Source organism: Acanthopagrus latus, chromosome 18 (genome assembly GCF_904848185.1).
Source record: "Acanthopagrus latus isolate v.2019 chromosome 18, fAcaLat1.1, whole genome shotgun sequence".
NCBI classification, from domain to species: Eukaryota; Metazoa; Chordata; class Actinopteri; order Spariformes; family Sparidae; genus Acanthopagrus; species Acanthopagrus latus.
In genome coordinates, this window is record NC_051056.1 from 13354226 (window position 1) to 13366825 (window position 12600).

A 12600-nucleotide genomic window follows, 5' to 3' on the forward strand; every position below is an offset into this window, starting at 1 on the left:
AAAGTCCTAATCTTTGTGAACGTTTCAGATTTTGAATGAAGCTGGAGTATGTTTGACTAGCTGAGCTTTGAATGTGCTTGAAAAGGTGTGAAAATTGAGGATTTCTGAAGATTCCGTCATTTGCTTGAATGGGGGAAAGAAGGCTGAAAAAAGTCAAATATCTCAGAAATTATAAATGATATCAATTAGAAAAAGAGACCAGGGCTAGTCCCAGTTGAGATTATTGGTTGTGAATGCCTCCTGCATTCATAAATAATAGGTGAACATGACAAATGCTGTGTTTTGAGCCCCAGAACCAAAACAGTCAATTATATATTATGTTATATGTAATAGGCCTGCACGATATGAGGAAAATCTGCAATGTGCGATAACACTGTTCAAGAATCTGCGGAGGCAAGGCTGGGTGGAATGACAGAGCAAATAAATTGTATGATGCCAAGAAGCAAACTATGTACAATGTAAAAAATGCATTGTGTTAACAGAAAGAAAAAAACAAAAACAAATGGGCACAGTGAACATCTTAGCAGAGGTAACGGTTAAAGGAAGCCTCCTATCAAGTTGGGAAAAAGATAAGGTTTAAAACAGGCTTGAATTAAAAGAACCATTAGGTCTTCTGAATCAAGGATGTCAATCATATTTACAATATTTATTTGTATGATCATATCTGGTATTTTACAACATCCATTTCAGAATATACTACTGTGCTTGTTGATAAATCATGACAGAAATCAGAAAATCTGTTTCACGAGCCACATGCCACTTCAGACAAACTGTATACTGCATCAGTTTTGTCAAAAATTAGCTTTCATAGATGTTGGTTGATAACAAAGGAAAAGCAGAACAATAACAAATCAATCTTTGCTATTTTTTGTGGCTCATTCCAGGTATCAGTCTGAATGGGTTAATAATGTAGATCGGTGCAGGACAGTATCACAAACTGATACATCAGGCCACTATGTGCATGACACATGAAGAATCAACCAGATTAGTATAAGACAAGATCATTGTTCCACATCAGTTTTAGGCCACATGGCTGCTGTCCATTATTGCAGGTGTGAGGTGGGACTCCCTGTCCAGAATGCAGGTCAATGTGCACACTATCGAAGAGAAGAGCAATGAAGGAGGCAGGAGGAGGAGGATCAGCATGTGGCTCCTGGGGATGTTGAAGCTGTAGGAGTAAAGGAAGGAAAGTTGTGGTTCCTTTTGTATCCATTGGCAGGCGGAGTTGAACAGGCGCTTCTCCCCCTCGTCCTCATCTCCTTCTGTTATCCCCACTTCTGCTCTCATTTGACACAAGAGGGCCAGCTGAGGCCTCCACAGGCAGCAGAAACGATAATGTAGAGGACCACCTGAAAAGAGTGTAGACGTAGTAGTACATTTTTTAATGTGAAAGCAGCATTATGTAGAAATTGGCATTTTGTGTGATTTGACACCCCCCACAGATCCTGAGCACACCAAAGAAGAAAGAAAATCCGATGTAGGTGCTAACTACATTCCAAGGCCAATCCTATGCTGACAACACTCAATTATATCCCTGCACCAAACCATCCACCCAGCTACCCACAGAGTCACTCATCAACTGCCTGCATGACATAAAACTCTGGATGTCATCAAATCTACTCAAACTAAACACCAATAAAACAGAGCTCATAGTTGTAGCCTCCAAGGCGCTGCTCTAGAAGGTTGGAAAAATAGAATTACTTTAATGGTCCCAGACAGGGATCATTGGAAATCGTCTCCTGGACGTGGATGGCTGCTCTATCTCCCCATCCAAGGATGTCCGCAACCTGGGTGTCATCCTTGATTCCACGCTATCTTTTCAATCACACATAAAATCCATCACAAAAATAGCTTTTTATCATCTCAAAAACATCTCCAGACTCTGGCCCTCCCTCTATGAATCTGTGGCTGAGACCCTCATCCATGCGTTTATCACCTCCCGCCTGGTCTACTGTAATGGAGCTCTAAATATATATTCATTTTATTTTTTTTTACAAAAAAGTGCCAACAAATTCAATATAAAGTGGTCACAATATGCGTTTAAATAATCATATAACCTGTCATTATTCACTTTAATGTGCTCATAAATCTGTCACTTCATAGTGTAAGGTAGAGAGAGCCCCTTCATTGCGTCCTTATCCAATCCATTCCACTTGTTCACTTAGAGAACGCCCACATGAAAATCCAGTCCACGTTTTCCCTGAGACCTTGCATGCACTTGGTACCTGCAGCTGTGTACCTTGAAGCACACAGAGCAACAGAACAGCATGAGGAGAAGAACGTGAATGAAGAAGAGTGGATATAAGAAATGTTTTCATTCAGTATTCATCACTGCTGGTAGTAACAATTAGTTAGCTCCAGCCCCCAGCTAACAGCAGAAAGTCCCGTGGAATTAATGAACCAAGTGCTCCCTGTTTGACAAATAAAACCTAGCTTGCACACTACAGACAATCTCTGCACACGTCTCACCTTTGTTGTTTTGCAGTGAAAAGTGACATTCCAGCTCTAAAAGAACGCTGCTACTTAGCAAGCTAGTTAGTCTGAACTGCTTTGTGAAGGCCCCGGTTGTTTATAGAATTAAGTGTGCACTCTTTTTACCATATACCATTTCTGGGTTACTTCCCTCCAGAGCATCAGCTCTATATATATATATATATATATATATATATATATATAGATATATATATATAGATAGATATATATATATATATATATATATATATATATATATATATACATACACACACACACACACACACACACACACACACACACACACAAGGGATTGTTACCAGCCCAATTTCCTTATTTGAAGTCTTGATTTTTTATTATTAACGATTATTGATCTTCCATTTAAAATCAGTCAGCTGCTAATTATTATTTTACTTCTCTTTTGAGTAACACCTCACAGCACTTTCAATATTATATAGTGTAACTGTCCAAATTGAAATTACAACCATTTTAGTCACATATGTGCCCAAAATCTAATCTGTGTGACTTCAAACTATTTGGGAGCAAACAATTATTGTGTTCTGACACAATAATGCTGTAAACATACCGTTACTGTGCAAACCTGTTTATTCTTGTACTGTATAAAAAAAACCAGACTGAAATAATAATAATAAATAATTTCTCAGTCTTTGTTAGTTGTTTGTGAAATTCTGTGCTTGCACGCTATGTTCACTCTCATCCTGTGCATCTCTTGGGGGCTAAGCCTCCCCTGTCCTTAAAACCTAGTGACGCCCCTGGGCTTCAGTATGTGCAGAACTCTGTTGCCAGGGTCCTCACCTGCACCAAGCCCTGGCAACACATCACCCCCACTCTCATCTGCCTTCACTAGCTCCCAGTTAAATCTTGCATCACTTACAAAATACTCCTCCAGACCTACAAATCTCTCCTTTCCCTCGCCCCCATTATCTGTCTGACCTCCTCCACCCCTATACCCAGTCTCGGACGCTACGCTCATCAGGCACACACCAGCTCTCCATCCCTCACGCCAAACTACAAACCCTCTGTGAGAGCCTTCTGTGTGACAGCCCCCACTCTCTGGAACACATTCCCAGCTGAAATCTGCAAACTGACTTCTCCAGAGACTTTCAAAAGAGACCTAAAAACCCATCTTTTTAATAAGGCCTATAGATCCAGCCCCATCAAATCAACCAACTTTTCTATTTCTTTATCTTATATGTATTTTTTGTTTAACCATTTATTCTTTGTTTTGTTTGTTCCACTTTGTTAATGGGTACCCTGAAAGGCATTACATAAATTAAATGTATTATTATTATTATTATCATTATTATTATTACTACTACAAACAAAACTCATTAAGTCATAACAATGTTATGTGTTGAATACTTGTATGTTTAAGTAAACAGTGATGGAGGGCAGAATGACTGAGACAAAGACACCATTCACACTATTACAAGACACAGTACCATATTTTAAGGTAAAACAGTAACATAATGTTGCTTTCATGAACAAAATATACTGTTTGCAACTCTTTCCCAGCATAGATAAAGCCAAGTAACAATCCACCTAAAATTAAGAATTAAGAAACCTTTACACTGCATCCAGTTCATTACTAACATCTCATTAATCAAGTACATTTTTTTTCCTTACTCACCAGGCACACCAGCACGATGACAACAGTAAGCTTGAGGTTCTTCATACACATGGCACGTGCCAGGTTACGACTAGTGGTCTTGAATGTGACCGACTAGATGAAGAAGGGAGATAAAGTAATGTCAGTGACTCGCCTGACTGCTGTCAAAATATGAACCCGCATTACTGATTATTCATGTAAGATATAGACAATATTGTTACAATGCTGATATCAAGGTATGTGGTCATAAATATTGTGATATTGGAATCTGTCCTCCAGTCCTAGCATTTATGAAGTGCTTTTGAGGAAGATTAAAAATATTGAGATATGTAATGTGTTTCACACTGTTAAACAGGGATAAACTAGTTTATTAAACTCACTGAGTCAACCAGATTTTCTGTCTTGTCGATCAGCAACTCCAGCTTCTCTCCCCTCTGAGCGACCAAGTCTATAAAAAGACACAGCACCAAACAAAGTTAACATGCTGGACACAAAAATCTAGGTAATGAGAATTCTATCCAAATGGAGATGAAGTTTTTGCTTCTGGCATGAAGACCAACAAATGCCAGTGCTGCATTGGCAAAGCTTAAATGGATATGCCACTGCACACTGCATTCATTTAAAAAAGGCAAAAATGCACGTAGCAGGCCTTAAATAATTCAGTTAAAAAGTAATTTAATTGTGTTTTTATCTTCTAGTTTTATTTCTAAAAGAAGACATTTCAGCCTCCCTGTGCCATGGGGAAACTCATGAGAAGCTCACCTATGTTGCGGACCATGATGCCCTTCAAATCATCCACTTGCATCTGTGTGTCAGTTACACGATCTGTTCCACGTGGGTCTGAGTGGTGTTTCTACAAATAGAAATGTAGACAGAGAAAGTGACTTAATTTGTGTTTTTTTATAGATTACAGAACTAAAAAGCCATCACGGAGCCCTTGCAAGAATTTGTTGTGCAATATGCTCATGTTGCAATCACTCGTCATACTCACCATCTGAGCTGCCAGTGTTGAGGAGAACTCACTGTTCATGGCATAAGGCAGGGCTGTTTGTGCTCTTGACCCGTACGTTGTCTGGAAGCGCTTCTTGACTTCACTGAGGAAGCTGAACGCGCGCGACCTCTCAAAGTCCTTAAGCACAAAACAATTATACACAAGAGTTACTCCGAGCACATTCCCATTAAAAGTTTCAGTGACAAGAAAAATGGCTTTCCATTTACTTGGGTCTCTGAGTCTATTTTTCTGCTTCCTGTTGTTATAGGCTCAATATATTACTTCAAAAACATGCGTTTGAGGAAACACAATACTATAATTCTATTTCTCAAAGTGACTAGTTTACCCATCTTATCTCTTGAACTATTTTTTACATTCAGTAATTCACATAAAAGACATCATGCCCCATCTTTGTAATGCAGAATCAGGTCAAACAACAAGAACAAATAAACAAAAACACACACTTCTAAATGAATAAATCAACAGATATCTGAGCCATATATACTTACATCATCAGTGATACACAGGTATATGATTCTGTCATGGCAGATGTAATGAAACAGATAGCTAAAAAAGACAGAAGGCAAAAATTGTCAACACAACAGATAAATAGTTGAAAACACACCATTTAATACAGAACACCATGGTCACTGTAACATCTCTAAGGAAACATTAACTGAGAAAAATAGAAGGAACTGGGCTGTAACATAAATTAAGGCATGTCATGAGGTAACATGGGCTTGTGCCTTTGTGGCATGTGACAAAGCTTGATTATTTCATGTGATTGTTTCCTGCAGTGCATCTTCTGTAAGCTCTGATATAACCCCTAACCCTAGCCCAGCTGGCCTTTGGGATTTGCAAGTACATTTGTTCTACATGGTTGAGTGTTATTAACAATAATGCATAGCGAAAAATAATCACATCATTTTCACAGGGCAAAGTTTTCTGTGCACAGTCATAGTTGACTGTTGACAGCCAAAACTTACAATTGCCCTGGGAAACCACTGCGAGCTAATGTGGGTCGGTCGACCCCCATAACGGATCACTTTACCTCACACATTCAGTGCTTTGATACTCCTATATAAATGTCCTGTGTATTATGCTAAATGTCAGTACCTTGTTTTGTATTTTGTTTGTGTATCTTGTGTAGTCTAAATGGTTGCTTCACCCACACTGAATGTAGTTTCACTCATTTTTTGTGCTTACGCCAGAAATCTGGAGAAAAAAGATTTCTCTCCCTTGTTTACAGTGATGTACTGCATAAAGAATGATGACAATTGCCACACCAATGGTGCACCTGTCCTTTCACTATATAGTCATCACTGCTTGTACATAAATATGGCTAGTGGGATATGAACTTTCCTAAACTGGGAAAGACAGACCCATGTAGCAGCCGCATAGTGTCTGATGCTAAGGTAAGATAGAAGTGTAACACACATCTGTGTGTAAGCTTTACCTGCCGTGGCTGTAGGTCAATTTATTATTTTCTGATGGGATTTTGGCTAAAATCTGTTCAGTCACTTCCAGGAAGTTTCCACCACACCAGGCATGTTTTGCCAGGATGGTGGTTCCACGAGCCACCACAGCAAACAGGATTGCCATGGCAACAGCTGGGGTCTCAGCACTGTTCTTCGCCGTCAGCACGAGAACAAGAACAGTGACATGTTAGAAGTTACAGGCAGTAAGACGACAGAGGAGATTGCCTAACAGAGAATGCTTCTGGCGTAACATTTGAGGGTAAAGTTTCAAAGGTGAAACCACGTCTGTGAAAGAAGCCTAGTACCGTTACTGAGAGGGATTTCTCCAAAGTAGTAGCCACTAAGCTAGTTTAACGCTTCTTACATGGTCTAGCTGTCAGGAGAAATGAAAACGAAAGCCGATGGCTTAAAAGACACCAGTATAGCTAGCTAATAATGTTGTTAACTAGTGTACACAACAACGTTATGATGTCGCAATACAAATGATAGCTTCTGTTGACGAATGTAACGCAGTAAACAGTGATATATAATAACAAACTCAATACCTCTATGTGTCAGCGCTGTTCAAAGTAGCCCGTGTAGCACAAATTCCAGCATCTAAGGAGATTTCATCTGCTAGAAAGCTAGCTAATCCCTTTCGAGTGACTTCTGCTTTGCAGATCACCCAGACACCCCAACCGGAACGAATTCACTCTCCCGTTGGGTAATGTAGTTCTTACCACAGTCCTTAGCCCAGTCACTCAAATATAGTGCTTCGTTATATGGACTACATTTTTGACTTCCTTGTTATTCAGTCTGAGGCGTCGCATGTTTTCATACTACGTCACATCATCGCGACAGCTTGTAAAATTCGGTTATTTTAGCACTTGTGAAGGTCTTACAGGCAACGTAGGCTCTGCTTCAGTTGATAGACAAATTGTTAACTAACCCACAGTGCTTATGCCTTTTAACAAGAATTAGATTTCGTAATATTGTCTCAATATCCACTGCTATAATCACTCCCCAAACACGGGCTCATCCTCTTGCCTGTCAGGCAGAGGTGAGGGTTAAACTCAACGGCACAGCATTGACGGACAGAGTAGGAATGTAAAAGCATGGCCGGGGAAGGAGAAAAGAAACCGGTGCTGGAGATGGTAAGAAGCTATATAAACTCGTTTGCTTTTCGTATTATACACAGCTTTGCCCGTTAAACTCCGTTGTAAGAAAATATTCAGCTAAAGAAGCTAATGATAGCGATTTCGACTGCCTTTTAACTCATCACGTGGGTAGCTACAGAAGCTAGCAGTGAGAAAACAACAAGAAAACAAACGCAGCCAAAACTACATTGAAAGCAGTTGTGTCTTAGCACAAACCACGTTGTGAGTCCACAACTTTGACCATGCTAAAGTTACGCTAAGTTTACCTAAATCACTTCACCGGCTTTAGATTTACCTCCCTGTCAGTCTGTAGCTGACTCGGGGTGGCTCCACTGGGGGGCAGTGTTCCCTCAGTCTCTCAGTATCCCATATGTTAACCTGTTACTTGTCAATGTGCATAATAGAGACAACAAGTATTGGATGTGCTGTCAATGCATAATAGTTCCCTGATACTCCCACTTGCCATTCTCCAGGAAAGGTAATGTTTGTGTCCAAAGATAGATGTGTGGTTCTAATTTAAAGCATTTCTCTTGTGTTGTAGATTCAGGCTGATGGGGCTGATGAGGGCTGTGTGACGTTCGTGTTGCATGATGAAGACCATACACTGGGCAACTCCCTTCGATATATGATCATGAAGACGTCAGTGTCTTTTGCTTTTCTTTTTCTCTCCAACAAACTGCTGCTTGAAACTCAACACATTGTTGCCATTTGTGATCTATCTGCCATTTGTCAGTTTAAAACCATTGAACCCTACACCGGTGTAAGATGTTTGAAGCAGTATGACTAATGCTTAATTGGTGTCATTTGTGATTTGATTCCAGCTGGAGGGGACTGTTTATTCCCTCAACACTCACACTTTATGTTAGACATCTATAATAATCACGCCAAAAAAGAACTCAAGTGTGTCTGTGATTCCAGTGGGTTCCCAGTGTTGTTGTCAGTCCAGGTCAGCTGGGATGAGTTGATCGTGGAAACATTTGTAACAAAACTGACTTGCCTCCCCCCACTTAAAGCAAAACATGATGACAACCACAAATCATGCTTTCAATTTCTTATTTTCTGTCAGTTTGGATGTGGAGTTTTGTGGCTACACCATCACGCATCCGTCCGAGAGCAAGATCAACTTTCGCATTCAGACACGAGGTGAGAGAAATCCCTGTCGCTTCATCTTCTTTTACCTCCTCTTCCCAGTCCAGGTTAGTCCATGTGTTCATACATTCATCGGACAGCTAGAGAGCAAAACATTTTCAGGCTCTGTTACGGCATAAACATTTAGATTGGAGTCTGGTGCGTTCACTTTGTCCACTCAGCCGACTAAGACGTTCCTGTGACCGACCTAAAGTGACACACATGCACATATAACTCCTTTCTTGTTCCACAAAAGTCCCCACAGATAACAGCGGCCCATCACATGAAAGGATTTTGCAGGACTGGGACACAACTTTTTTGTGGTTGAACTTGGTTTCTAGATGCCTGGAAGATCTTTCCTCATGGCCTCATCACAGAAAAAGGCACAATTACCTTCCAGGCACCCAAAATACCCCTTGTTTCGACTGTGCTTTCATATATTCAACTACAGCTCTATATTTATTTCTGTATTTACAGTCTCCCACCATGACCAAAAGGAAAATGAGTTGCTTTATCCCCGTGGGAGATGAATAAAGTTCTTGTCAACTGCTTGCACTCCTATGCTGTTTTAATCACTTTTGAGGCATTTAGTCTTCATTACCTGTTGACCTGCTGCATCATCAGCAGTGATCAGCTGTTGTTTTGATAAAATCCTTATTTTCAGGCATTGCATTAATGCTTTGTTACTGGGAGAGAAAAAAAATCATGGTTCAATGATTTCTCAATATTTATATCAATTTATATGAATTTGGTTGAGTGCTTGATTGCAATCTGGTCTCTTCCCTAAAAAGGGATTTGAAATCCACTGCTTACAAAGACATTAGTGGCAGAATCATGTTTCTAGAATGATTGTCACTTACTTTTTCTATGTAGTTTGAGAGTCCTACAGGGCTGTGTACCAACCCTGGCTCTGCACAACACACCTGATGGTCTCCAATCCATTCAGAAGGCAAGAAATTCCACAAGTTAATGCTCGACAAGGCACACCTGTTGAATGAAAACCGTTACATTGAGAGAATGAAGTGTGCAAAGCTGTCATCAAAGCAAAGGGGGGATACTATGAAGAATCTAAAATATAAATCATATTCACTTTTTTGTTTACTTCATAATTCCATGTGTTCTGTAAAAGTTTGGATGTTTTCAGTGTTGATGTACAGTATAGAAAATAATACAAATAACAAAAAACCTAGAATGAGAACTTTTGACTGGTGCTGTATATTTAGGTGATAAATTGCAGCTTGCATGGTCCATTTTTGTGAAATCGTCCCTAGAGCAGCATTTTACTCCTGCTTTGTGTTTTGTGAGTAACTCTGCCTCATGGCTGTCTACACTAATCAGCCATAATATAAAACCACTGACAGGTGAAGTGAATAACATTGATAATCTTGTTACTGGCATTGTTCCCCTGGGAAACATGTTCCAGGCATTCATGTGGAAACCACTTGATACACACATCCCACTCAAACGCCACTGCAGAACATGCACACCCCCTCTCGCCATGGGGCCGCTGTGCGTTGGACTTGTTCCAGGCTGTCTCACGGATGCTCGAGCAGATTGGGATCTGGTAAATGTGGAGGCCAGGTCAACATCGTGAGCTCACACCTTGGGTCATTCTTGAACAGTTTGTGAGTTGGCAGTGTCCGTGGTTCTGCTAAGGGGGACACTGTCAGCTGGGAGTGCTGTTGGCATTGTGGGTGTACTTGGTCTGGTAGAATGTTTGGGTAAGTGGTGGCGTGACAAGTGACATCCACATGAATTCCAGGACCCAGATTTTCCCAGCAGAACACTGCTGCCCTGTTTACACCACAGGAATACGCAGATATTTCCCTGCGGTTTGGCCTCTCATTTACACGAAAACCCAATTTTTAACACAGAAATGATACGCCAGTTATGTGTTGCTGTGTCAACTGGGAGAAACAGGGATTTAGGTTCTCTAACGTCTTAAAGTGCGCGAGGAAATGCCTAACGTCATGTGTGCGCCTTGTCTGTCTGTCCACACAAACAAACCTTGCGCCACATTTGTTGTTTTGAAAGGAACCGGAAGTAGCTTGTGTTATTCGTTGTTGTCGATTCAGAGGATTCTGATTGGCTTGCATGGCTTTATCCTTCTCCCTACACTGCCGCCCATAGGTTTGGAATAGTTATAATGGCATATTTATGCGGGTTGACGTAAATGACACCTTTTTTGAAAACGATGTTGTGTGCGCAATGTTATTATTGAACGGGGGGGACAAAATGATCAGTGTTTTCACTTTGTGCATTGTGGAGCAGGATGAAAACTCACTATCTGTCCTGAATAGGTGATTGAATTGACCCACAGAATGTTGTGTTTTTGTTAATACTGTTGGTGTGGGTGGTTTTCCTTTGTTTCAGGGGGGCTTCCAGCCACAGAGCCACTGCGCAGAGGCCTGAATGAGCTCACTGATGTTTGTCAACATGTTCTCAACACCTTTCAGGTGAGCCTTTGTGTTCATTTTGGAGAGCAGGACCGATGTATCAGCTAGCCTATATTATCACAGATAAATGTGTGTTTGTTGTCTGATATGCACCGATATGCAAACTAATTATTAAAAGAGATTATAATGCAGAAAAAGATGTTTGGGTTCATTTAGATTATTGAATTCCCTGCAAAGTTTGTAAATAATTTGCTGTGCATACATGAATGTGCGTCAGTGCTAGGATCCACAGCCCATTTACAGATAATTCTCACGTTCAAGTTTTCTGTAGTGTCGCCAACATAATTTGATGATCCAGTGCTTGTGAACTGTGCAGCAAGCATCATCTGTCATCCTCCAGTCAGCTACATCTGTCTTGTGAACGGTCCTTGTCTGTGCGTGTTCAGATGCTGACTCTGTGCTGACGTCTCCGTAGAGGAAGGCAGGCAAAAAAGTGAAATTCAATTTCCACAGATGGAAAAATATTATCATTCACTGATTCATGGGGGATACAGGAAGAAACCCTGCATTGTCTGGTTGGCTCTGCATATCAGCCCCATGTTGAAAGGAAAGTCAGGCAGCATCAACAATTTAACACCCCCTGCACAGTCTCAGCTCCATTTCTGTTTCTTTTGTTTTGTTCCAGGCGAGAGTTAATGAATTCAAAGAGGGGCAGGAGCAACCCATGGAATGAAGAGCATCACATATGTGTGACTATGAAGCTGCGGGACATCGTTTCTTCAAGACTTTTTATATTTCTACTGGTTAAAGTATGAGAAGTTCTCCTCCAAGTACTTTATACATGTCACAAGCAAACATTTGTACAGTTTTATTTTTTGTATTATGTTGACATTGGCCTGTGCTGTATGATAAATGTCTTTGATATATGTGAATCAGTCCTGTGTTTATGATTCCTGAATTTTTGGAATGATTAACAAAGGAAAATTAAGACGTTAAACAAAGGACTTTCATTTTCTTTCTTTCCTTCTTTCTGAATTTCATGGAAAGATATCTTGCTGGAATAACACTCAGCTCTCTGACTTGCGCTTTTAATATTTATTTTCATAACTCCTCACATAACACTGTTTGAAGGATGTCCAAACCTAAAGTGAAGAGTGTCAAAAACCAAATTGCTCTCATCTGTCCTTTGAAGCCGAGCTTCATTCGAGGGAATAAGTGTAACCTCGAATGTCCTTATTAGCAGAGGAATGTGGTGCGAGGGACTTAATACAGCACCACGAAGACAGAGAGGGAAAATGAGATGAGACAAGTGTGAATACTAAGGTTAAAGTTGCTGAAGTTAATGGTCCTCTCTGTCAGTCTTCATGTG

The 12600-nt window shown here is 40.4% G+C and overlaps 2 protein-coding genes across 5 annotated transcripts; one reads left to right on the top strand and one right to left on the bottom strand.

Annotated features, from left to right (window-relative positions):
• Nucleotides 1-618: 618 nt before the first annotated feature.
• Nucleotides 619-7274, bottom strand: sybl1 (synaptobrevin-like 1). 4 transcript variants are annotated; one of them, XM_037077292.1, is made up of 8 exons: nt 7117-7274; nt 6550-6717; nt 5603-5660; nt 5094-5231; nt 4865-4955; nt 4483-4550; nt 4124-4216; nt 1284-1349 (listed from the first exon to the last, which is right to left on the bottom strand). In XM_037077292.1, exons 2-8 carry the CDS (start codon nt 6693-6695, stop codon nt 1284-1286), a joined length of 660 nt encoding a protein of 219 aa, XP_036933187.1. In that variant the 5' UTR covers nt 6696-6717; nt 7117-7274. The 4 variants fall into 4 exon arrangements, with proteins under 4 accessions (XP_036933185.1, XP_036933187.1, XP_036933186.1 ...); XM_037077291.1 differs by having other exon boundaries at nt 6550-6722; XM_037077293.1 differs by having other exon boundaries at nt 6550-6731; nt 7117-7269.
• Nucleotides 7275-7386: 112 nt separating this feature from the next.
• polr1d (RNA polymerase I and III subunit D) lies at nt 7387-12310 on the top strand. The gene is made up of 5 exons (XM_037077294.1): nt 7387-7704; nt 8249-8346; nt 8774-8850; nt 11209-11291; nt 11917-12310. Exons 1-5 carry the CDS (start codon nt 7666-7668, stop codon nt 11962-11964), a joined length of 345 nt encoding a protein of 114 aa, XP_036933189.1. The 5' UTR covers nt 7387-7665; the 3' UTR covers nt 11965-12310.
• Nucleotides 12311-12600: the final 290 nt, after the last annotated feature.